The sequence below is a fragment of the Anabas testudineus genome, chromosome 9, assembly GCF_900324465.2.
Source record: "Anabas testudineus chromosome 9, fAnaTes1.2, whole genome shotgun sequence".
Lineage (NCBI taxonomy): Eukaryota > Metazoa > Chordata > Actinopteri > Anabantiformes > Anabantidae > Anabas > Anabas testudineus.
In genome coordinates, this window is record NC_046618.1 from 21,863,477 (window position 1) to 21,890,799 (window position 27,323).

The 27,323-nt window shown below is 37.3% G+C and overlaps 1 protein-coding gene across 1 annotated transcript in view; it reads left to right on the top strand.

The window, feature by feature from the left end:
* Nucleotides 1-26,719, top strand: part of mapk1 (mitogen-activated protein kinase 1) — a 29,762-nt gene extending 3,043 nt beyond the window's left edge. Inside the window, exons 2-9 of the mRNA XM_026343065.1 lie at nt 15,239-15,421; nt 16,710-16,899; nt 17,048-17,164; nt 17,579-17,693; nt 18,410-18,541; nt 19,329-19,438; nt 19,917-20,045; nt 22,920-26,719. Of these exons, the coding sequence (XP_026198850.1) occupies nt 15,239-15,421; nt 16,710-16,899; nt 17,048-17,164; nt 17,579-17,693; nt 18,410-18,541; nt 19,329-19,438; nt 19,917-20,033 (964 nt within the window). The 3' untranslated portion in view covers nt 20,034-20,045; nt 22,920-26,719. The remainder of the gene's footprint in view (nt 1-15,238; nt 15,422-16,709; nt 16,900-17,047; nt 17,165-17,578; nt 17,694-18,409; nt 18,542-19,328; nt 19,439-19,916; nt 20,046-22,919) is intronic.
* The last annotated feature ends 604 nt before the right edge of the window (nt 26,720-27,323 follow it).

Consider the following 27,323-nt stretch of genomic DNA (forward strand, 5'->3'; position numbering starts at 1 on the left):
GAACTCAGAACATTATGGTTTATGTGGCATGCATTGTTACCAGCACTGAACTACCATGGTGCTCCAACTCGTTTATTTCTACTCTGGAATGTTTTAATCCATTTCTAGGGCTCATCTGGGCAGGTGTGAGCAAAGCCTTTTGGGTCACTAAAAAACCTGAGCTTATCTGATTTTGAATGGGAGTTTTGATAATCCTCCAAGGGAACAGTGATACAGAATATTACAGGAAACAGCCCCAAAAACACAGTGACCTTTGTGTATAAAGTAAAGGATATCCTACTTCCAGATATCAGATATCATAAATTACAGCAATGGGTGCCTCATAAGGCTTACAGGAACTGGAATGTATTTGTTTTCACTCCTAGAAATGGCAGAATGACCACATACGTAAACTTTGCATTGATTGAATTTTGTTTTTGATTTGAAAGTTTGTTTTTTCTTATGGGCCTTAAGTGAATGTATAAATACTTACCATCACCAAATACAATTTAAATATTGAGTCATGCTTTAAGCTTTACTGTAATCTATCATGTAAAAGCCCAGTTCTTTACTTTTATGTTGTTTCTGTCTTTGGTTTGCTCCAAGGCACTTAGTGGGTGATGTGTCAGCCTCAAACTCTTTGCACTTGTCTTGCTGCATTCTTCTTGAGACCTGTGATTTTCAGTCATTTGGTCATGTTGGTTTGATGTGCAGCAGACAGAGAAAGTGGTGCAGCATGTGCTTCGTAGGCACACTGTCATTTGCATCTGAAATATTTTTAAATCAGGAAGTTCCTCTTCATCATGTTTTTTGACAGTATTACCATATTATACAGTATATAGTATTGATGCATCTCCCAGCATTTTGAAAATTTGAGTACATATCTTAACAGATATTTCACCAAAGATAGTATAAAGAATAAATAGAATATCCGTAGGTCTAAATAAAATAGAATAATAATAAATATTGTAATAATTATATTGTATTTACACAATAACAACCTACTACTTTTATCTCTTTTTTACAGACAGCTACTTGTTTTGAACACTGATTAAGACAGTTGATTTATTTGATTTTGATATGAACATTTTAACTGGGAGACTCTGAAACCAATACAAATACAGCTGATGATTTTTTTTTGGAACAACAGAGGCTCTCTGTCCACTCTGATTGTTCAGATGTGGTACAGAGTGATACCTGCTACCTCATATGCAATCTATAGCTACCCACAATTGTGTTATATAAAGTCTGTTACTTCACCAGCACCCAGACAGAAAAGCAATTCATCTGGCCTGACATCGGTTTAGATCGTAGAATAAATGTTAGTTAGCAACAGCTGATCTGAGCTGTTTGGCATTTTAAACAGCAACGGTGATGATCAACACTAAATGACTGAGCAATGCAGGTAATTTGTCAGTTGTTGTTGATAGAAATGGCAATCTTCAGAAACCTGATATGACATGTGGTAATATGTCTGTTTTATAAGGGTGACACTAACCTGGTGAATGTTGAAATAAGATTTTACCCACCACAAATAAATAAATGTGTGGGACTGCTGACTTGCAAGGGTTTGCTTCAATTACTTAGCATCACATGTGATTTGTGGTGTCCCTACCATGATCCAAACCAGCCAGTGACATGCTTTTCTATTGGCCCATGGCCAATAAGCTTGTGCTAGTGCTCACCATCACATTACCAATAAAATCAATAAAGCCTTAAGGTGTTAAGAGGTGAGAAAGTACAACATTGCAAGACAAAGCCCTCTGCTAAATTCCTAATGAGGTCAAAACCTGTCAGCTTTTTAACCAGTATTTTTGACTAAAGGCTTGTAAAACATTCTTATTTGCCCCATGCATTTTATATATATATATATATATATATATATATATATATATATATATATATATTTTTTTTTTGCCAAAGAAAATCACTAAAATTATAGATTATTGATATATAATAAATATGATTGTTGTTTTATTATTATTTTGTGTTAGATGCACTTTTTAAAGCTCTAGCTATGTGATTAGTTATGTAGCTGGACTTATGCTTCTGCAGACCTCTGTAATGGGCGGCCATCTGCCTCGACCAGCTGTCTGGTCGAGGCAGACAGCTGAACCCGGAGGTTCATGCCATTCAGTGTTGATTGCACACACCTCCCAGCTTTGCCCTGTGCATCAGATGTGATAATTGATCATATTCACATTTTTATCAAAAAAAAGTGAACATTTCCAAACGACTCCAACACAAGTGTAGTCCAACCTTAAATGCCAAGAGAAGAAGGATGCTAACGCCAACAACAACATGTGGGATGACGCAGGTACAGCAACATGTCCACCAACAAGTTACCAAAAACTGATATACAAATGTTGACTCAGAGCTTTTGAAATGAAAGAAAGAAACATCTTAAACTCAGCCTAAGCCTAGGATTTTCAAAGACTTCCAGATCTGGTCAAAGAATTCAGTGTGAGTGTTTCCCTTATTAATTCTGTATTGATTGATTCATATTTTTAATATGTTCGTATCTTGGAATTTTACTGTTACTGTTTGTGTTAGTGGCTTTCATAATAGATTTGTTTTTGCCTTGGTATTGAGTATTGTAGAATTTTAGTGGTATGGGTACAAACTACGAAATCTCTGGTATTGTGACATCCCTACTTTGTTGTAACCTTAAAAGTGGCATGTAAGATGTAGTGGTCTATATCTAAGATGAAACTTGATGCTAAAAATGTTATATTAGTTCTGATAATGCTCATACAAAACTAATGGTAGGACACCTGAGTCAGCAGCCACATCTCTCATTGAGTGTAAGGTAACTCTGTTACTATGGTGAATTTCTCAGCACACACCAACTTATTTTTCTGACCCAGTGAGTTTTAAACTACTGGACAATGTAACTAGAAGGCACAGTGCTAGTTTTCAATTTGAGACACATGTGGAATGAACTGAGTGTAAGTGACAGGACAAGAAAATCCAGGTCTGTCTTCTGGAAAATAACCAGCCTTGGATGGATATTTGTGCACAGCAGAAGATGAGTAAAAATCACATGGACTGGCCAGTCTAACCGTTTTAATTTTGCTGTAGAGTCACCAAATTAAAGTTGATACTTTAACATAAAAACACAAAATGAGTCTAGCTAATGTGCCAGGACCACATGGTGGTGTCTGTAAAAGGGGACTCCCCTTCCTACATAGATAGGTAAAGAAATGAAAATTTTTATTTTCAGGAAATTACACACTAATGAAAACAGGATTATGCACTTAACTCCATTTATGCGAAAAGAATCCTGTAAATCTAATACACTGTTAAAGTCTTAAAACATGACAAAGATACTGCAAACTTGACCTATACCCACCCCCACATTACAACAGTAAGCAAAATACAGTATAGGGGTTTTGAGAATTGTGTGTTATTAAAATCAGACTGTATGGTCAGAGTGCGGTCGACTGTGAGGCATGTGTCATTTTGAGTAGACCTATTTTTATTTTCAGTAGCTTCTTGTTGATGGTAAAGCTGTTGCATCTAAGGGCTTTCCAGTGGCTGAGGGCTGCTCGGATTGACTGTACACTGAGCCTCTTAACGCCTCAGTTTGTACATACTGTCTGCTTACACAAGATACTGTATCACCCTCTGTGATGATATTCAGAAGCTGCCGTGGCATACTCTGCCTTTCAGCTCGCCCACATGAACGGTTAGATCATGGGGGGATGCTGTTGAAGTGACTTGTGTTTATTAAAAAGTTTTAGAACAAATCAGATGGGTGGTCAGATTTTACTTTCTAGTCATAACAAAGTTGAGGAAACAGAACAATGGGAGGTTATGTAATTGCTTTTAATTAGAAACATTTGTTGGTTGTTGTTTTTGATCAAATCTCACAGCAGGTGAAAATTAAAACTGTATCTGTGCATGCTAAGTTAAGTCTGACATAGTGTACTGATCCAATGTGCTCTCTTTTTATCAAATCATAAAGGTAACATGAAGCTAGAAATTGCTGTGTCTGAGAACACTTAGCTGTCCATGTTGATTGAATGTAACAGACAAAGAAACGGTATTTAATGTGAATCGCTTAGATCATGTGTAAAGAGCTGATTTTGCCCATTAAGGTCAGTGAGGTTACACATTTGAAGCATGTATCTGTAGATGCATATTCAGGCATTCTGTTATCATACAGAATTGGTCATATTTTAAAATGTGGAAGAGATTTGTGATGTTACTTCACATAGCCTTCACGACTGCCAAATTTAAATATTGTTTGGTTTCAGCTTTTCTTCTATGCTAGTAAAATGAATATCCTTGGGCAAAATATATGCAGTACATTTACAGATAGTCTGGCAATAAGCATGTGTAGAGTCTGTACGGTTTTCAGGACATTTTATTTGAATTTGTATTTAAAGTTTTAACTAGTTAGTGATTGATTCTCGACTCAGTGACCCTACTGATTCTCAGCCATTGCTGATGCTTTGCTTCATCGTGCCGTGAGCCGTCCTCTTGAAATGCCACCGTGGCGCCCGTCTCCATGGCAACCCCTCTGCCTCTGACATCAGTACCACCACTTCACAGCCAATGGGAGAGGGAGGGAGAGAATGAGAGCCTTGACACTCTGAAATCCTGTTGTGCAATTCAGAAGGAGATGTAATTTGTGTAATTTGGGTGATTACGCCTGCCAAGATAAGCACAATGACTTCTAGTTCAACAAGCACATAAAACCTTCATGCGCACTGCTGCTTGTTGCAATGAAGCTGATATCGATGAGCATTGTTAGGGGCCTGATATGTGCATTTTGTTTGTGCACGTTCAATTGCTGTAGTTGCATACATTCCCCTAAATCTAGTTAAAATGACCACAAACATTCTGCTCACATTACAATTTAAGAAGTGATGCAGAAGTGGTCCGACACTTTGATCTTATCTCTTGGTCTCATTTTTGCATCAGTACGCTTGCAGAAGTTGCATAGGAATTAGCACACAGTTATGTTATGAGTGCTACAGTGCTTGACTCATCTTTTAAGTTAAGTCAGGACAAAGTAGGCACAAAACAAAAATGATAAAATTACATCACTGATAAACTCACAGAGGACCTTCCTCCGTAGTTCAGCTCTCATGTCTCTGATGTTTTGTGTATTTTTTTTTCTACAGCCTCAACTGTTGTGCAGTGTTAAAGCAGACATGACAAACCACAAATTTGCATGTTAAACAAATAATTTTACATCCTCTTTTGTAAACCTTTGTTGATCTTTCAAGTATCATGGGTTATTCCATTCTTCAAACTGATGTTCCAAATTACCAGCAAGACTTAGCGTTAGGTTTAGCAGTGTGGTTTAATAAACTGCGTGTTTATGGAAAGTCAGCAAATATAGTAGGCCAAGTTGATTCTCATGCAAGGTTGTAGAGAAAGTGCATCAAGAGAAAGGGTTGTAGTTTTTTTTGTGAGAATCTTGTTATACATTATTTTTATTACTGATTACTCTGTTTAGTCCATTATGTTTTTAAAACAGTTGTTTGGTGGAAGCTAGAGCCGAAAGCTAGAGCCAGAGCTAGAGTATTTTCTATTTTTGCAAAAGTAAACAAGTGTCAGGTGGGGTTGCAACAATAATTAATTGAATTCTGCTAAACATTTTTTTTATTGATCATCTGTATCAAGTCATCAGTGAGTTTACCACCACTTAAGAAAAAAATGGAGAAAATCCTCAAATCTCTTGTAAAGTTGTTCATAATTTTCTGTTGTTTTTAGTTGTTTTAGGTGTTATCTGTGTATGTAAGACAGCTATATCACAGCTGGCATTGTGAAGAAAGATCAAACAGAGGTCAATGTGATAGTTTGACACACATCTAGCACCAAAGATCTTCCATTGGTCTGATTTAATCCAGATGATTTATGAAGAAATACAGCATATTGCTCATTGTACATTACTCTTTTTTTTTTCTTTTTTTTTTTTGTCATCTTGGCTAAAAAAAAGATATAAAAACTCCTGTTTGCAGAATTTTGATGTATTCAAAATAACACCATGTAAATGTCATTGAATGTAGAGACTCAGCTGGTGGTGGAATCTATGACCTTGCTGATAAGGAGCTCAAACACAGATATCGAGGTCCAAGTGTTTAGTCAGTGCCCAAGAGCTGGACCTTACAGAGCAGTTACTGGTATAAAAAGTGCTCTTTTTTTAGCTGCTGCACTTCAGAATAGACGGTACACTATTTACAGTGTTCTTACACCGCTTTCACCGCTGTCTGTTTGCTGACCTGTGTTTACCTTCAGTGCTTGCATTAAAGGCAATCGTTATTCACCCATGTATCAGTTGGAGTTGACATACCTTTTAATGTTACACAAAGGGGCCATTTAGACTCATCATAAAAATGTTTTGTTGCCAGGCTACTCTTATAGCGGCTGTTATTTACACCCCATATTTCTTTTAAAGTCAGACTGCTCCAATGCATTCTTACACATTTATCTTGATATTTAATTAATGTAGATGTTTGTTTTTAATGCTGTCTCTATTAAGCATCTTGGGTGCTCATGAAATCAGCATAGTGAGAGCTTTAACTTCATCATGTTGACTGAAAGCAACACACAATAACTGTTGATTTGAAAAAGCCCAAAGGTAAATTTCTGAAACTAGATTTGGTCCATGTTTAGTGATGGTGACATAAGTTTGTCTAAGAACATCAGTGAATATTTTGTGTTGATTGGTGTTACAAACAATAATGTACATATCTCATGTGGCTGTGTTTTTTTTATCTGATTTTATTTGAGCAGTATTTTTGTCAAATAAGGTAGTCGACCTACTCAAAAGTATAGTGCTAAAGACCTTAAAGGTGCCCTCTGGGCCCTCCTAAATTGTGAAGAGAGAGACATGATTTTGGGGACTATTCCAACAATAAGGATGGTTATTAGGGGCACATAATAGCACATTTTTGGTAGTAAGTTGAGTTTAAAATGGCTGTTAGTTTCTCTAATATCTAGTTGGTGTTCAGTTAGCTAGAATAGTTTCTACCATTCCCTGACACCTCTCATTCATGTCATGTAATAGTCAGATGTAGACGTGCATGTGCGCCCGCGCAAACACACACACTCGCACACACACAGGCCACAAGCTATGCATTTTGTCACAGCTTGTGGTGTGGCCAGTGACAACATGCTACATACCACAGCAATGATCTATATGTGAAGCTCGGTGCACGCTGTGCTCAGTGAAGAGAAGGTGACAAAAGTTGCTTGTTCATAGATGGTTGCTGTTAAATATTAGTGATTTGTGTTTTTGCGTAGCTATTTTCTGATTATTTAATAAGATGGGAAGCCTTGTGAAGCCTGAAGCTTCTCGGAAACTGCAAATGATGTCAGTTCTAAGAAGATTAAATGGTGCAGAAATGGCATACAGGAACAAAAATCGGATATAGAACAAGTAACAAACAGTGAGTCAGTTTAATAATAAAATCAATAGGTGTGTAATTAGGTAAATGCATTTTGGTAGCAGTGCAGTCGTATTGGGTTGATTATTGCTAGAGAAATGTGGGGGCGACGTAATAGGACTGTAATAGTAAGGTTACATAATGCAGCTAGTAGTTTGCCAACAATTATTTTCATTCTAAATGAGTTCACCAATTTATTTATTATTTATTTAGTGCCCAAGGTGATGTCAGATATTTAGTGTTTTTATGACGATCACTCAGATGTGGTTGGTGACCCATTGAAACTTTTACTCTCATTCATCCATTCATTTTTATTGTTACGTGTCCATGCTCAGGTTGTATTTTATGATTAATCATGGAATATGAATTACTGTTATAAATGATGATATGACATAATATGTAAAATAAATGTATGCACATGAATAGGAATAGAATAGGGCTTATCTCTTCTAATGGCCTTTATTGATGTCTTTCATACATGCCCACAGTGTGACCATGAAACATGTATTAAATGGCGTCAAATGTGTTTCAGTGGCGTAAGTTTGGTGAGTGCTGCATAAGCATTGTAACAGTATAATGCAGAAACCCCCCAATTCTTCAGTACCACTGCTTCATGCATCAAAACTAACACCCTGTCTACATGTGAGCCTGTGAATGTTGTTTGAAGCATATCCCTCCAACCTGACATTTGGGTTTCATTGCATAGTGTTTCTAGTTCGTGCAAAGACTTTCATAGCTGCACTTTCTCAGTATATGTGGCCCTTAAGCATAGTGAGCTTTTTACCCTTCTTCCTTCAACCCTTCCCCTTGAACATTGTCATAGTAACAGTCCTATTGCATAACGCAGCGGCTGCAGTGTAAAGCCTTGTATTTCCATCTCCTTGGAAACAAAGCCCCCCTCCCTCTGTCTTCACTCTTCCCCCTTTCAAACTCCTTCCTGGGTACTGAGCATGCTCGGAAAATAACAGAAGATGAGGAAACAGGAAAGGCATGTCAGAGCAGACTCAACAAGTGCATTGTTGCATGCAAGAGAGCACAGTGTAGCTCATATTGTCATCAGAGCATCTTTATCAGTAAAAGAATGACACAAAATTACTTCTATGAGGCTAAAATGTTCACTAAATGTTCCTCTAAAAATGTGATGCGATTCTTAAAGCTACATGTTAGCAATAATAAAGTTTAATTATGCAGCACCCCTGCATGCACACATACATAAAGACACACGTGTAGATACATTTGTCCAAACTAGAAACACTGTGCAATGAAACTAAACACTTCTCAAGCTTCTCAAATAGGAGAAATTTGTTATATTATGCAATTTCCTGCAGTTTTATACACAAAACAAACCTATAACGAATGTCAAAATTTATTACAGCCCCACAAAATACAGATTTTGGCGTTATTAATAAATCTAAAGTAAGCGAGAAATCAGTTGACAGGACTGTAGATCTATCTCAGTAGTGTAAACCTATATATAGCATTAGAAGATAAAACTTTTTCTAGCATTTTATTTTTTTAGCACGTTGATTATTTTCTGCTGCGCAAGTTACACACTAAAGTTCCTGATTCAGAACTGACAGTTAATCGTAATTTGTTGACATGATGAGAAACTAATACAAGGTAATGGTTTTACAAGAGAAAAGATCTCAGAGGTTGAGAGTATTTAGAAACACAGAGACAGAGGTGTTTGTGATACCTCTTACCTCATATACAGTCTTTGTTTACATGGAGCAGTGTTGTGTCGAAGCCTCTTTCCCCACCAACTTACAGAAAGCATGCACACCAGCGAAGCATATTACATTAATTTAAATTGTGGAATTAACGATGGTTAGCCACAGCATATCTGATCTGGCTGATCTGTTTTTCCACGTTAACCAGCAACAGCGACAATCTGTGCTAAACAATCAGCAAAACAGCTGGCCCAATGGATATTTTCTATGTAGAGTCCAGATTATTCATCACAATAACACGCCATAAATTTGACAAATAGTCTGAAGCTAAAGTCCAGAAAACTTGTTGAAAGATATTGAGTCAGGTAAATAACATTACTGAAATGTTTAAATGCATCCTGATGTTTGTTGATGTAGCAGATCAACATTATCAGAGCTTATTGAAGTTTTTCCACTTCACTCATGACTACAGAACAAACAAGTGCAGGAGCAGTGGAGTAAGAGGAATTTGTCCCCTAGTTAACTGGTTACGAATGGCGTTGTTTACTGAGACAGACTTTAAAAAAAAAAAACAAAACAACTAATATACTTGGGCGGCTGTTAATATACCTGAGCGTCCCACCCAAGTAAAGTCTGTGTGTGGTAAAGACTGGCATGCCTTAAGCTAGGATTACAACCATTAATTATTTTCATGGCACACTTTTCTGAAGCCTAAATTGACTTTTACAGATTGCTTTTTCTGTTTAACATGAAGCCCAAAACCTAGAGATATGTAACATCAGATAAGACTAAGAAAAACAAGAACTATTTGTTTGTTTGAGCAGCCTAAACCATTTCTTTATGGAGATTTCTACTTTATAATGTTCTAAAAGAATAATCAGTTGACATTGTGGTTGATTCGTTTTCTATTGGCTGACTGTTTGACTAATTTCTTGCAAAGTGTTCCATGTAGCCTCTTACTGTATGTATAAGAACAAAACTTCCAACCCACTGCAACCAGAGTCAGCTGTGTTAGACGCCATCAGCTGGCTGTGAGTGGTTAGTCAGGTGTACTCTGCCCTAAATACATGTAGCAAGTTTACATCTGTCAACTGGGTATGTCTTGCCACCCGTCTTACCACAGGTAAAGTTATAGCTTAAAGTTGAAAGTCCCAAGGTTGCCATTTTCAAGAACTGAAGTCCACCATGCAGCGATAAGGCTGAGCAAGTCAAGGCTCTCTCATCTCGGTGTACTTTGTACTTCCTCAAAAGATTCCTTCTGTTACACGCCTAGACAAATTGAAAGAACTGAAGGGCTTGCCTCAGTAAACATGTAGTCCTCACTTCTCTCCAAACGAAATGTCGTTTTTGTAACTCCCTGTGCAACCACATCTGAAAATTGCATTTCACACCAAAATTTATATAAAACGAGAGAAAGCATCTGAGTTTTCTACAGAATTTGATTTTACATGTATTGTTGGTGACAGGGAGGGGTTAAATAATTAACAATGATGCAAACATAAGGCGATAAATGCATGCTATAGACAGCATGCTAACCTTGACAGCCAGGCTGACAACATGAAACTGAGATAATCGATGTGCTGTAAAGCATGAAATATCAAAATTGCAAAGACATTTCTTAATTACTCAACTAAATGTAGCAACCTTTGTTTTCCATATACAACCCAAATTAAGCACACATTTTTTTTGCACTTTTAAGAGGTGGCTGCAGTCGTGCAAACTGAAATAGCTGGTAATGGCCAGATGCAAGGGTATGGATAACTACATCTGTGAGAAATACAGAAACTATATGTTGCAGACTTGGTGTTGTGCGTAAGGTGAAGATCTGAATGTCAGTTAGGTGTGTTTATTGTAAGATTTATGTAAGAGGCAAATGTGTTTGATTTAGATGCAAAACAATCTCACTATGATGTTTAATTTTTTTTAAGAAATATGCAACCGCCTTTAACATGCTAATATACTGTAACAACACAGTTGTTTAAGCTCAATTAGTTATTTTGGAAAATGTTAGTAGTAATGTTTAGTAGAATTGGGTCTTAAAGTTGTCGACGGTTCAGGTACACGTTCTTACTTGGGTATTGTAAGCCCAGTTCTTGAGTTACTGGTTACCAGAGACCTTTAAATTATTTTTAAATAGTCCTAGTAATGAATTCCAAGCTCAGCATTTCATTACACACAGTGGATCAATCACGTTACAGGTATTATGAACAGAAGTTTAAGTAGGGCATGTAACCTAAGAGAGGGAGCGATGTTCTGGTGATTAGTTATGTAATTTCTGATGTCTTTTCATACTAGCTTCGTATCACAGTATTTTAGTTTTAAAGTTCTTCGATCAATATAACAGGGAAAAGACCAAGCTCTAAACAACGTGTGTAGAACTGTGTGTGGTGGTTGAACAGACTTTTATCATTGTACATGATTTAATCTAAGTGAACAGGATATGGTTGCATGTAATGGCACCGTGCTCTGGTGTGGAAAATGTGGCTGTAGATTGATCTACACATGTCCTGCTGCCTTCAAATACTACAGACATTTAAAAAACTGAAATAGAAACGTTTCATTTATTCGCGGCGGCACAAGGACTGCAGCCACCTCTTCCAAGTTTGTGTGGTTTCGCCTTCTAAACAGATGCGGTTTTTCACACAATCTTTTTTTAAGTCCTAATACTTATTACCATGCAGCGTTTATGGGAAATAAATGATAAATGAATAAATAAATAATGCATTTTTACTAAAACCAATTGTGATGTTCAATGTCACTAGTTTACCTACAGCTGCTAGCTTGATTTATTTAGAAGTTAGCCTTTAATCTTTAAATGCCAACTTTGTTCTTGACATTTCAACTTTATTCTCGACATGTATTTTAACTTTATTCTTGACATTTTTGGCTTTATTGTTGGCATTTTAACTTTATTCTCTAAATAAAAGCTTACAAATGACTCTGCTTGCCTTAATATAGTGTTGCCCGCCTCTGAGTTTACATCATGCATGAGAAAACTGTGCTGTGTGGAAAATCTGTTGGAGGCCATATCATTGACTGTTTTAAAACAATCTGAAGATACATTATGTCTGCTCCCTGTACACGAGGGTATCTGCTGGTGTAGAACAGTTACATGGAAAACTGTTTCCTCCCACACACTCACTCCTCTCACACAAGTGGAAAGGAAGGTCACTCATATTTCCCTCTCAGAAAGCTGGCACACTTGTGTTTACATTTTAGTCCCTACGCCCCCATCACTATAGCAACTCATTTTCTTATTTTTGTCTTACTATGTGGGTGTTTTTCAGGCATTTCTGTTTGTAATGTGCAGAAATAAAACCACACTTGGCTACATCTAAATGATGAAGCTGGAGAATTCAAGGAAGTGATTAATATTGCAAATTGCCTCAGTTTGTCATCCTGAAGTACAGCTCTACTGTGCAACCTTGGTTTTGTGATTGCACCAAATGGCAGCAAGTTGCAACAGTTTGGGATCAGATGAATTCTAGGAAATCTTGGAAGGTAGTAGCAGTAATTTGCATTTCTTGGCAGTAGTTTATGATTTGGACTTGGTTTTTATGTGTCATTCCGATTCTCTTAAGCTGTCTGGCCAGTTTGTGTAACCAAACCAGACATAGGTAGGTTGTCATTCTTAATGACAGACTTCAAAATAGGTGCCCCCAATTACTCTAATTACAATAAAACCTCAATGTGCTTTAAAGATAATTAAAACCCAGTAATTTAATTTAATCTAACAGTACCTGAAGGCAACACCCAACCATCTTTTTATTCATTTTTTTGGAATTGAAGGCAATACTAGATGGAAGTTGTTTTTTTTTGTTTGTTTGTTTGTTTATTTGTTGTTGTTATTTTTATAATAAGTATTTATGCGAGATACTTGTTGAAACAGCCAATACACCAATGAAAAGAGGCTGAAATTCAGCAGTGGACGTGCCTGTACCTGGAATGGATTTCCTGGCGTGGAGGAGGTGTCTAATCACAAGCTGTGGAATCTACTGGGTGTAGACACAGTCAGACAATCGGTCTGTGTAAAGCAGTAACTTACAGGAGTTGGTAATTAGGACAATAAGATTTTTTAAAATCAACACAATTACACTGAATATGTCCTGCTCCCAAAACACACCTGAAACTGCCAGCTGCAAGAAAACTGCTGTTCTAGCACATGGAAAATAATTAAATGCCTGCAGAGTAATCAAAAATCTAATACTCTTAAGGATTGTAGGCGTAAATGGGCATGTTATTACCTGTTGCTAGAAGTTAGTAAATGGTGAGCACCATACCTAGACAGAAATATAGCCTAATGTACAAATATTCTCCTCTTATGTCTTTATGCTATGGATTTGCTGGTATTTCTTATTTGTTCAAATGTAATCTTACACAGAAGTGCTGAAGTGCCATTTTTTTCTTAATGTGCTTACTTTCATGATGCTTCACCACTTTTTTACATTGCTGTTGGGTAACTGAATACAATTCCTCCTGCAAAATTAGATGTTAGATTAGATGTGGTTTTGTAGGACTTTAACAGACACCGATAAGGAATCATTGGCATTCTCATATAAATGTTATTTCATGAAAAAATTGCAGTGGTCTGTTTTTTCCGGAGCTACATATACTGTATATTGACTCATCTCCAGCTGCAAATATTAACTGTAAATCCCTTTTCTTGTGAAGGGTGTGCTCGTACCATCTACAGTAAGCTTTGCTCACTGACTTACTGGCTTGTCTCTGGATCTGGTTTTAGTGCAGTGCAAACGTGTTATAATTTCCAAAAATATATAATTGAGATACTTTGGTTGCTTTGTACAATAAAAAATGTATACCTCAGTAGAATTTAGTGACTAAGGTGAAATAATATATTATGACATAATATGAAATAAAAAAATCTTTTTGTAAATGTTTTAACTAATATCAGGGCTGTATTTTAACAAAGCCACACACTGTGGTTGTGCTGCGCTGTGCTGAGCAGTGCAGTGGTGTGTATGAAATTTCACTGCATTCTGTGTGTAGGACATAACCGTGCTGACCTGAACTCAGCTAAGCTGTGTCATTACGCTTTGATGATTGTGGTCATGCAGGTTGTTAGAACAACCATTCAGGTATCTTTTAATTTAATATGTACAATGTGTAAAATGTGCTTGTTTTTACTTTTATCTTGCACATACCTGAGCAGCCACACTGCTTTTGGCTCTTCTCTTTATCAGAAGAATATTTGCTGTGTTAAGATACTGCTTTTTCAAATTGAACAATTCCTACAGTTAGTACTTCACATTAAAAGCCTTTCACTAGTAAACCACAGGAAGGAAGCAGCATTTGTCACAGAGGTTAACGCCTGACTGCAACTATTCAATAAAGCTGGGTCTGCACAGCAAGATATGGTTTGATTTTTTTATTTATTTTTTTTTTGTCTCTGTTTAGCTCAGTGTGGTACAACTCAGCACTATGGAAAAGTGGATCTAGTATAATGCATTCTATTCAACTGCATGTCTTAAATGACCTACAACTTTTATGTTCTCTCTATGCTGATCAATAATTACACTGCACCTGGTAAGGCACCTTCTAAATAATTTTGTACCCACTGGAGAGGGGTCACCTGTTTTACCCCTACCCAGGATGCACAGTTAAAGCAGAGAACTACTGCGCCCTTTCCATGAGGTCTCTGTTTATCAAAATACAGAGCTTCCCTTCTTCGTCCTTTTCACAGCAGAGCTTTGCTCCTTCACTGCCATGCTGGTCATGCTCACACATCAGTTCCCTGAGCTCATGGGTGTCTTTGCCAAAGCATTCTTCAGCACAGTCTTTATTGTCTTTATTTATACGCAGACAAGATGTAAACCTCGTCTTCCCGTTTTTGCACCAGCTGACTCAGATATGAACCCATCTCTAACACACACATATGCACAAACACACACAAGTTTAAAGGAAGAAAGAAAACGAAGCTTGCAGATGTTTCTTGTTATCCAAGGGTGTCTGATGAGATGAATTATCCAAAAATAACTACCCTTAAATTACTGCCCCATGTTTTAGCCTAGTTCTTTTAGGAAAACAACAGCTGAGGAGAGAAGTGTTGTTGAGTAAAAACAAACAAATTAACTGTATAATTAAAATACTGTCAGAGAATGTATGTTTCTTTACCATTGGTATTTAATTGTAATTTTTTATTTGTTTCTCTTTTTTTTAATAATCCAGTTCTGCCTATGACCGAGAGAACAAGATACGTGTGGCCATTAAGAAGATCAGCCCTTTTGAGCACCAGACTTACTGCCAACGCACCCTGAGAGAGATTAAAATCCTTCTGCGCTTTAAACATGAGAACATCATTGGAATCAACGATATTATCCGCACACCCACTATTGACCAGATGAAGGACGTGTATCCTTTAACGACACCTTTCTAAACAGAGAATGTGACTGAAAGGTTCTTAGCTTAGGTATTTCGTGTGTCTGCAGATAAATATAGCTTTTTCTGGCATTTGAAGCTGTAGATGATGTGTCAGGACACTCTATTTGATGGGCTTTCTGCAGGCATTTCTGCTTTTATTCTAATATAAGTTTCAAAGTGATTTGTTCATGTAACTAGTGCAGTTGGTCTCACACTCCAGCATTTGCAGTTGAATAGCGTTTTTCAGTTGTATTTTATTACATAATAGCCACCTGTCACCATAGATTTGGCAGAGTCTCTCTTCACTGTAGCCCAGCAGCAATGGTAACAAACTGGTTGAGTCCACAGTCACTGCAGGCCTCATTATGCAGTGTGTGTCATTTACCTTCAGCCGTACCTAAAAGAAATGGCCGAAGCCCGCAGCTACTCAACTCACTGATTCACGCTTGACCAGATAACGTCAGCAATAACCCAGCAACAAAGAACCTTTCAAAATAAAATATCTTTGCTGCACAGACATGAGTATTTTTCTCCCAGAAGTTTAGACCGGGCCCACATTGGTCAGAATGCTGTACCTAGAAAAGAACCACTTCATTATAACTTCATGACACCTCAGGGCCTGGGAGACTTGACTAAATTGAGAAGTTGCCCAGAATACCATCAAGTCAACAGTTTGGATTTTTTAAGGCTTGGCCAGCCTGCTGTAACACAATCTGAATAATTGTCTGGGCTAAATGATGCCATGTTTTTCTTTTTTTTCTAATGCCAAAAATCCAGTTTGAGTGTACCAGTAAAATCTAAATGTAGTTTAGCAGGGCATGATTAATTCTAACATTTGCCTCAGTATGGAAAACGACTAGAACTAATGTTTATTTTCCTTATTGATTAATCTGAAAAATGTAAATTTTCAGCTTGTTTGTTTTGAGCAAAAAGCCCACAAGTTAGATTTTACTCTTCCTTCGCTGATGCTCCCATCACTCTGTAACAGGGGAAATCTGGACTCATCAGACCACATGACCTTCTTCCACTGGACAGTTCTTAACCCAGTTTTAGTAGTTTTATCAATCTCCTTAGATGTTTTCTTTGCTTGATTCATGCCAATAATTTGACCCCTTACCTATTTGCTTCCTTTTTTTCGACACAGTGTATTTTGTAAGACAGCAAAAGTGTATTCCAGATGGAAATAAAAATGTGTTTAAAGGGTTGTATTATTTCTGACTGTTATGGATATTAATAACACAAAGAGCAAGTGAAAGTTCTTTAACGTGGAACTGTGCAGATATATTGTCCAGGACCTTATGGAGACAGACCTGTACAAGCTCCTGAAGACTCAACACCTGAGCAACGATCACATCTGCTACTTCCTCTACCAGATCCTACGAGGGCTCAAGTACATCCACTCTGCCAACGTCCTGCACCGCGACCTGAAGCCTTCCAACCTTCTGCTCAACACCACCTGTGATCTCAAGGTAGTGTCTCCAACTGTGAGCTGATTTTGAAGGCTTATTGTCAGCCACAGGCAATTGGAAATTTTGTTCTAAACATGATCAGCGTCAGTTTTATCCTGACAAATTTAAATGATGTCACAAACCATGGTCCTGCATCGTCTTTCTGCAGATCTGTGATTTTGGTTTGGCTCGCGTGGCTGATCCTGACCATGACCACACTGGTTTCCTAACAGAGTATGTAGCCACACGTTGGTATCGAGCACCTGAGATCATGCTCAACTCAAAGGTGAGTACCCTCACCTGCTGTAAAGTGTTGACATGTCAACATTTTGGGATAACGCTTCACTGTTTGTTTTGCCACTTTGCTCACAATGTTTTAACTTATATCCAAGACTCTATTATTACTATTTGTTTTTGATTGAAATGTTAGTCCTGCATTTTATTTGAAGCTGTAAGCTTTTTGACCATGCAGGCGAGTCTTTGTATTAATTTTCATTTTTGCGTTCCTGCACATATTCTAATGCAGTTACAGAGAACAAGGGGACAACACTACAGAAATTAAGGCCTCTATTAGTTTAGGGCCAACCAGGCTTAACTTTATGTTGTTTGAATTCGTGCCATGTACATGAGTCAGTGTCGCAGATTCACTGTATATATGAATAGTGTGTATTGACTGTGTGTTTATGTGCCTCATTCACAGGGCTATACCAAGTCCATAGACATCTGGTCAGTGGGTTGCATCCTGGCTGAGATGTTGTCCAACAGACCAATCTTTCCTGGAAAGCACTATTTGGATCAGCTCAACCATATTTTGGGTAATGGTTCTGTTTATATTCATCTTTTTTGGGGTTAATGTTTAAGTATGGCAACTGAAACAGTTTGTGAACACAGCAGAACTTCTTCAGTTTTGTAAGAACAGAATGATATATCAGAGACTTGTGAACAAATTTCTTAGTAGGATAACATTCAGGTAAAGTTCAAAGACTTTAATTGGAATGGTCATGTTGTTAAACCTGCCATCTTTTGTGTAAACTCTTTGATTCACAGGTCAGTTTTAAAAAAACTTTACAGCTTTAGTTTCATTCCAGTCAATTTTTAATATATTCATTACTATTAAAATATTTACTACCTGATGAGTTGAAGTATTCATTATCACTGTATTTATGTCGCGTAACAGTAAAAATCCACTAGTTATGATATGAGCTGAAGGAATACCTTTATACTTGGACTGAAATGTCACACTCGCTGTGAGAAGCAGCAGCTTCCTGCTGCTGGTCCATAGATACTGTAGCTGTTAATATGCATTTATCACGTTGTACTTTTTGTGTCTTGGTGCTAGACCACATATTGCTTCTCCCATCTGCCACTTTTTTGCTTGTTTCTTTTTCTTTTGCTGAAGAAAACTTGCCCACATAACCGAAAACTTTAAACTGTGAATAAGTGGATCGTGATTTTCATTTGGAGCTCTGTACTTCCTTTTATGTACAGAATCAGAAGGTAATACTGCTTTGTAATCTTCTGTACCCTCTAGGGATCCTGGGTTCTCCCTCTCAGGAGGATCTCAACTGCATTATCAACATTAAGGCTAGGAACTATCTCTTGTCACTTCCTTTACGCTGCAAGGTGCCGTGGAACCGCCTCTTCCCCAATGCTGATCCAAAAGGTCAGAACCTGGACCAACTCTTCATTCACGAAAATGATTCCTACTCATCATTTCTAGAATATTATAAATACTTCAGAGACTGCACTTCATACAAGGGAAAAGTCCCCTCTGCCAAACTATGTCTTGAGAAATTCCTCGACAAAAAACATTTTATGAAATAAACACATCTCTTATGACATCATAATCTCTCTGCATACTGCTTACAGTACAAAGTAATGGGAGAATCATAGTTTAGGATAAAAGCAGTGAAAAGTCATTAAAATATATGTTGTCATCTGGATCCTTTTACACTTGTGCTGTTGCTTCTTTATATAGAAGAATGTAAAAAAAATCTAAATCTACTGAAATGGCCGTACGTTAGATTTTGTGGAGAACTGAAGCCACACCGATGGTTTCTAGTTATAGTTTAGATGCATTCTGGCTTTTTAGGACTTCAGAGATTTAATTGGTTGCTGGTCAACATAAGAAGTACAGTATTGTTAATCTAAGGAGAATTGGCTTGTGGTTAGTCTATTTTAGCTTTTATTTAGTGGTATACAATTTCTAGCAGTCAAAAAAAGCTTGTTGCAACTTAAAATGGATGTTATGCTTAAAGAAAAAAAAACACTAGTGCGACAAATCAGTCTTGGTCATCCTAAATCAGTAACTTAATGTAAATCTCAAATCATCAACCTAAAACTAATGGAGCAGTATGTGGAGTGTTGTGGTGCCCTCTAGTGGACTGAACATCTTATGTCCTGCATGACCTGTATGAATCTCTTAAATTACCTTCATATTTGTGCTGCAGCTCTGGACCTGCTGGACAAGATGTTGACCTTTAACCCTCACAAGAGGATCGAGGTGGAGGAGGCTCTGGCGCACCCCTACCTAGAGCAATATTACGACCCCACGGATGAGGTGCGACAGTCATCCAGTATTTTTTAATGTCAACTTGTGCTGTATGTGCCTGTTTGGAAAGAGCATCTGTTGCTAATTAAGATATAATGTTCAGGTGCCTGTCCCTGTGTTATTAATTTAAAATTGATTTTAGATCAACAAATTATATCCATATAGCTGATTGATGGTAAAAAAAAAAAAATTTAACCAGGCTGTTGCACTACATTTAGCTGCTCTGTTGTCCGTAAGCACAGTTTCCATTTAGTCTCTTTATGGTCATTTTCCAGTTTTCTAGGTTTGGATTCCTTTGTAGTTAGTTCGTGTTTGTTGTTAGTATGAAGCTATTTGTAGCTGGTTTAATTGACTTGCTCACAATAAATGTTAATAGTCACTTTAAGCAGAGACCCTGGCAAAGGGGCCCACTAACCTCTTTTGTTCCCTGGATCTATGCCCAACCTATGTTTGACCATCAACATGTCTTCTCTGGTGCATTGTGTAGCCTGTTGCTGAGGCCCCATTCAAGTTTGACATGGAGCTGGATGACCTACCCAAAGAGACACTGAAGGAGCTCATCTTTGAAGAAACTGCACGTTTCCAGCCCGGCTTTAGGTCTTAACGTCTCACACAGGTAAATCAGCATCACTGCAGTTCACCTTAAACCCACCAATCAACATAAACTCAGAGAGACACTGTTCACAGTCACAGGTATTGAACATTGCCATTAGCTGCAGTGAAATCCAACTTTTCAAGGTCAGAAATTTCAGGATCATCATTGACGCAGTCAGATGTTCCCGACTCCACCACTTTGAAAACACAGAGTTGAGTGTCCACCGTGAAAACTACTTGAAGCAGTGAAGCTGACAGTCTGTAGTGTGGTAAAGACTGTACAGAGTACACTTTCATATTAAATTTAGATTCTGTTGAGCATGAATCAGAGGTACTTCACAAGGATAAAACCACTTTAAAAACTAAACTGAGGCTTTAAAGGTGCATCACCAAGTACAGTTATGTTTTAGAAATGCGAGTTTGCTTCCAAAGCAAACAGCTGACACATGAGCTTATATTTAGACTTTTAGGATGGATGGAAATCACATCCGATGTCAAGTGAAAGTAATAGTTTTATGTTATATATGTGAGTTAGTAAGAGTACGTGTTTTGTTTATAATGTTGTAGTGTCACCACTGAAATTCAAACCACTATTACTTTACATTACTATACATTTAAACTCATTTTCAAATTATCCTTTATGTTTTTCCAAAGTAATTCTTTACTTTAAACAAACTTACCATCAGCTAATTGTGTATAAATCACAATTGAAATATTTCACCTAAAGTGAAGAGTTTTGTGTTGCGCGTTAGTTTTAAAGCAACATAAGGGGACCTGAGCACAGCCAGAACCGAGGGATTCTCAACCCACACAGAAACAGTGAGATCAATCATAAAGTCAGTTAACAAGCTGCTATGGAACAAAGCACAGTGCAATAATAATGATAATGACATCAGGACAAACTGGAAACTAGAACAACTTGAATATTTGCTTTGAAATAATTACAACTCATGGAAAATCCAATGACAGTCCTTTGGCGTTTGACTTTCTCCGATCTGAATGAACACCTAACATATAACATATGCACAAATATCACTTGCCTTTTAAAACCAAAAATAGAAGTATCACTGAAAGCATTCAATGATCAATCGTGTTCAAACCCTATTGGAAACGAAGTCGTATCAAAAAGGTCAGAGTATAAAAGCGGGTTAGGTGCCAACGTTATCATTGCCCACACTAATGACACTACTCAGATGTACTAACAGCCAGCTGTTCCCTGACAGGCCTCTTGTTGTGATGATAACTATTAGCGCTACGTTTTTATAGCCCTTCGTAATTACTGTTTCCTCTCTGCAGCATTTCGATGAATAATATGAGTCCGCTGAAAAGGAACAGAGTGTGACATCTCCTAAATTAGAGCAGCACAAAACACATCACTGCTCTCTGCGGTTTGATTTTGCAGCTTTAAAATGTTTTTTCACATCTTAATTCACCACTTTAACATCTGTATGTTTAGCTTTAGAGATCATGAACAGGTTGCAGCTGTGTTAAGACTGTAATCAATGTTACCCAGGTGTTGACTGAAATTTCTCATTAAAGGGAGAAAAAAGTTAACGGGAAGTTAATTAGATAAATGTGATATTTAATTATTAAGAATGGGAATACATTATGCAAATGTAACAATAATTTTAAACAGGAATTTGTGTGATCTGTGTTTCTTATTTATTTAAATAAACATTGTTAAATGAGTGTTTTTGCACTATGCTCATCACCTGGTGGTAATTTAAGTGGTTTTCCTGTTAATTTGTTGGGGTTAAATTAAAATACTTGTAGGTGTCGGACTTTTTTTTGCCAAGATGCAGATCTTACTTTTATTCTTAATAAACCAGAAATAAAATGGCAATCGGGACAGTTTCTTATACATAAGTTTTAGTCTTGTGCAAAATAAGAAATCAGTTTCTCTCCTAAATCTCTTTAGGATATCTTTACAGGTATTCTTAATTATTTAAACTTACTGCTAACCTAAAGCAGCTGAAAGGTTTTCTGATCAAAACATATACAGGTTACATCTATATCATTATATCTTACAAGGAAAGTTCCTCTGAGCTCACTTGATGGAATATTATTATTTAGATATGTGACATTCAGGTTTGTAATCTCCAGCACATAATGAGAATAGTGTCGTGACAAAGCAGGAGACAAAGTTTTGAGCAGTAAAATTCACAATATTTACCAAGATTCTGTATTTTTCAGTGAAGAGAGAAGAGGTTGATTTACCTTTTAAGAATGTTTTAATGAGTTTTTTTATATATATAAACCACATGAGACAATTTATTATTCAAAGTAGAGTCATTTTAAATGCCTCTATGACCAGAGGGGATTTTAACTGTGTGTTTATTGTAGTAGTGCGGAACCCAGCGCCGTGTATAAAGAAGCGTTTCTAATTTCAATCCTCATTTGCAAAATGAGGATCCAAAAATGTCCGAAACACATTGTAATATAATAATATAACAGCCAACTACATCCTACGTAATACGTTGGATTTGCTGTCACTAGAGTCTGCACAGACTTAGAGAATCATACACCTTACTGAGGGACGTTATATTGGTTTCTACTTGACTTTGCCACTTGTCTAAAGTTAAATAAACGCAGATAGAAGGGGGCAGTGATCCTCATAAAGGTAGAATATGTGGCAGAGCTGTGGTACTGGATAGCATTAGATTTTATAAGTGTGTGTATTGATGTGTGTGTGTATAAGCTTCTGTCAGATATTCAGTTTAGATTCAGAACCTGAAGCAGCGTTACTGTTTGATTGCTACAAGTCCAAAACAGAACATTATAAATTGTCATTAAGTCATAAAGAGCTGCATTAAATAATTAATAGTTAATGTATCTCTGTGTGTAGATGATGACATTAAACATCTCACCCCACTGCCACTGTTTCTTCTCCCCCCAGATGATTCTGTGGACTGGCTTCACCCGCCCCCCCTCTGCCTCCACACTGTTGCTGTGATTTACTTTTTGGTTTCGTTTCATTTTTTGTTTTGTTTTGTTTTTTTTATTCCTCTCCTGTCCACATCACCTGGTTCCTTGGGTCTCATCACTCGTCAAGTCCACTTTGCTCAGGAATGGCGTCAGGAATCAATCAATCAATCAATCAATCATCTCTGTCTCTCTTTCTTTTCTCATTTTCTCTCTCTCTCTCTAAGGTGAGGAGTAAAGGGAGGGGGGGCTTCACATCACAGCTTACAGTTTGGGGGTGATTTTGTGTTTTAAGCCAAGATAAACAACGTTTTTGTGTGTTTCAAAGGCATTTGGCTCTGGCTATTCAAGACCTTTTGTGTCCAGTCAATAGGCTAGCTGTTGTGTTTTTTGGTGCGACTGTCGTGGTTGTAACTCTGCCTACATTGCACAAACAAACGGTAGATTACTCATAAGAATCATCCATCGTTATAAAGAAAAAGGTCTTTTGAATTTTCTAGCCTTTGTCGCACTGTTACAAGGGATACCCTGATCTCTCGCTCTCGACCTTTCTTTATTTTTCTCTCTCTGTATGTTTTTGGAAAAAAAAAAAAAAAAACCCAAATTAAATCTGAACTGAACAAACCTGATTTATGCAATGAAATCAGCCAGAGACGGGCAACAAGCCATCATGTAGTGTTGAGGATCTAGAATTCATCAGACTGTGTAGACCCTCGTGTCCTTAACACACAAAGCCCAAATGCAAATATATAAACATGAATATATATATATATATGTATACATATACGAAGCCTAAAGGGTCTTAAGGTATTTTAACGGTAAGACTGATGATAGAAGATGAATCTGATGAATTTATAACGGTTTTGTTTTTATTAAAACATTTAAAAAACGCCCTCTTTCTTCTCTCATCGGCTTCAGTAAGATGTCAGTTTGTGTATAAAAGCACCGAATTGCTGGTGCATTAAAAGGTTTCAAATCGATTTCTGCCTTAGCCGTGAGAAACTAAAGGAAAAATCAAGTTTGTTTTATACAAGCCTGTATGCACAGTGGGATATTTTTCCACATGGGGCAAGATTTACTGCGTCAGGACAAGAATTCACTTGTTTCGTGTGAAGACAATGTTGTGCCTCCCTTCCTGTTTTCGTGTTTTCTTCTTCTTCAGCGTCTGTTAGTCTCTCTCTCTCTATCGCCTTGTTAAAATAATACTGTGCCCTTTGCATGACTGTTATAAGCTCTGTATACAAAGATGACGACGATGTTAAGTGCCACACAAGCCGGGCAGATCTGCCACGAGAGCGCCCAGGCTCTTTTCTGTTCTACCTTTTGTGGTTTATCACACTTCCCCAATAACATGGTGCTTTTCTTTCTTTTTGCTTCAGCGTCGTCTCCGTCTGTTTACGTCCACATCGTTGTTCATTTCAACAGATTTCACTCTGCTCCTTTTTATCCCATCTGCATGCTAAGGCGGCGTCTTGTGGTTGCAAATAGGAGAATAACCATATATCTGTATTTATACACAAAAAAAATCTCAAACGCGTTATGTCCTGAACCTGAACAATGGGATCCAGCATGATACAGTTGGAATTACACCCAAACGTATCACCCTCTGTGTTCTGTTTGGTCCTTTGGAACATTTTCTTGCTTTAAATTGCACATTTTTACGTTGGCTGCAGGGGAAAAGCAAAGTACAGACCATTTTCACTTCATGTCAGTGACTGCTGGTTAAAGACTGTTGAATTTGAAGGTTTCATTTCAAGCGAACGGATCTATGACTTATATAAGATTACATATGTGGATTTGGAAACAAGCCAAGATAAACAGGCTTCGTCAGCTAAACGTGTCTCTTCATTTGAGCCCGGCAGCGTCTAATATTTCACATTTATTATGTCCAGCTTCACGGCACCCCTAGTCGTCTGGTTGGCTTCCAGTACTAACTGTACAAGAGAAGCTCATTTGGTACTGTGCGAGTGACCTCATTGATGAAAGCAGTATTAGATACCATACAAAAGCATCTTCAAGGAGATTAAAGGTGAAACCCACCTGAACAGAATCCCCAAGAATCCAACTCTCCTGGCAATGAAGGGAAGAAATGGGAGATTCAAATCTAAAATACGGCGATTTCAGGACTTTCATGCTGCTTTGGCTGATTTATTTTTTTCTTTCCACTTCTAATAATATAGTGATGCATATGATAAATATATTGGGTGAGCTGTAAACTGATGTTTGCGTTTCTTTCAGAAGAAGAGTGAAGCTGAACTGAATGTTTGATTCTACATTTACCTACAAGTTAAAAAAAAAACAAACAAAAAGAAAAAGTGCAGTGAGCAGAGCTGCTCCGGTCGAATTAAATCACAGTGGACAGAACCAAAGAATGAGTTTGACTAGTTTAACGTTAGACAGAAGCTGAGAGAAGAGGCTGGTGATGACTTTTATGATTAATCATGAAGGTAGTCCAAAACGCAGACTGAGAAAAACTGCAAATATCATATGGAGAAGCTATAAGCAGGAAATGTTTGGTGTTATACTTTGTCTTCTGTCGATCAACTAATACGTTGTTTTAAATTGGTCGACTTCCAGGATAAAATTTGAGTCTTCAACAGATGTGACGTATTAAAAAATAATAAACAATCAATAGATATAAAGTGATAAAGAAAATCAACAACTGCTTTTAAATACATGTTGGAAACTAGTGTGAAATCACAGAAAGCTTGTGCTGTTTGTTCACAGCCTCAAAAACAAAATGGTTCTGTTGGTCCTGTCCACAGAGATTGAGCTCATCTGAAGGCATTAACAAAAGACATATGACCAAAACTCCACTGCAGAAATGACAGATTTTGCACTCGCAGATTTGACTCACACAGACATGGTTCCGCAGATCTGTCCCAGTACTCCTCACGCTCGCTGTACACACCCGTCTGTCACATACTTATTAAATGCACTTGCTTCTACAGTACTTGGGATGGGGACTTGTAATCCACGGTGCCTGCCGGGACTCGACTTACCTGTAGATAGTCTTTTTTTGGGGGGCAGGTAAAGGGGGGTGTAGTGAGAACACAAGGGGCACTGGAAATGGAAATTGTACTCGGATTAGTTGTATAAACAAAACAAAAAAAACAAACAAACAAAAAAAAAAGCTTCTGCTGAGTTCTTTGTGCAACCTGTCTGTTTGTGCCTTTTTTGATAGTCTTGATATCCAAGATTTGACGTGCAGCTTTTGTTTAGTCGGGAATCCGTTGTAATCACAGTATACGCTCTTAAAAACGGAACACAATCATGTCTGGGGGTGGGAGGGATCGCGGGTAGGTATCCTTATCTTTCAGTTATGTAAATTTTAAAGAGATTTGTTGCCACCGCTGTGTAATTTGTGACTGTATTAAAAAGATGAAAAGCAAACATTTCTATTTTTTTGCGTTGCCCTTTTCCCTTGAGCCTGTTTTTTTTTTTTTTTTTTTTTTATGTTTTTGTGCAGATATTTTTATTGTAAAAATGAATGTTATGTTTCTATCAGACACTAATCTCGTTTGAGTTGTCTCCAGTGGAACTACTTCACTCTGTATGTTTTGATCAGTATAAACCTTTAATTGTGTAGTTAAACATTTCTGAAAGAGGAAAATATAAAAGATCCTTTGGTTGTATTTTAAAGTTTTCCGTTTGACCTGCCATAGAAATTGTTTGAGTTGATTGGTCAGTTTTTATTTTGCTGTTGTGTGAAGGATTTGACTTGAACGAAGCATTTCTTTGCTACTATTAAAGACTGACTGCCACTTTGAAAAATGTGTTGTTGTTTTTATCCACAACTCTCTGCCATGACATTTAAATAGACGTTTGTTAAAAACACTGTGTCTTTATTAACGTTTCGGTGACGTCTCACCTCTCATACAGACACATACAGAACTGCAAAATAAAACCTCCACTGGATCAACACAGTATACAGTTCAATGTATTTAAAGAGAACATTAGAAATTCATAATATAAATAGTGTATTACTCTGTAAACACCAAGTGAAGCTTTTATTCTTTGCCACTTTCACACACTTTTTACAGTTTGTATAAAGCTGTTCATTTTTTTTGTAATAAGTGGAATAACTCCTTAAATTCAGCATCACTAATACAAAACACAAACGGTACAAAACAAACTTGAAACCGGTGGTGACGACTGCACAGAAACATCATTCTTACACATTAAAACTTGTTATCGTCAAATATCTAAACTGAAGAAACCAAAGACGTTCATGCTGTCTGTGTCCCATCATGGCTGTTTTTAAATTAGTACAAGGGATTGACTATGTTTGATGATTTAGTTACTTCAGTTTTATTTATTATTTAAGTTTCTTCTTTGCATGTCACCAGAGAGAATCTGCAGGTCTTACTGATTTTAT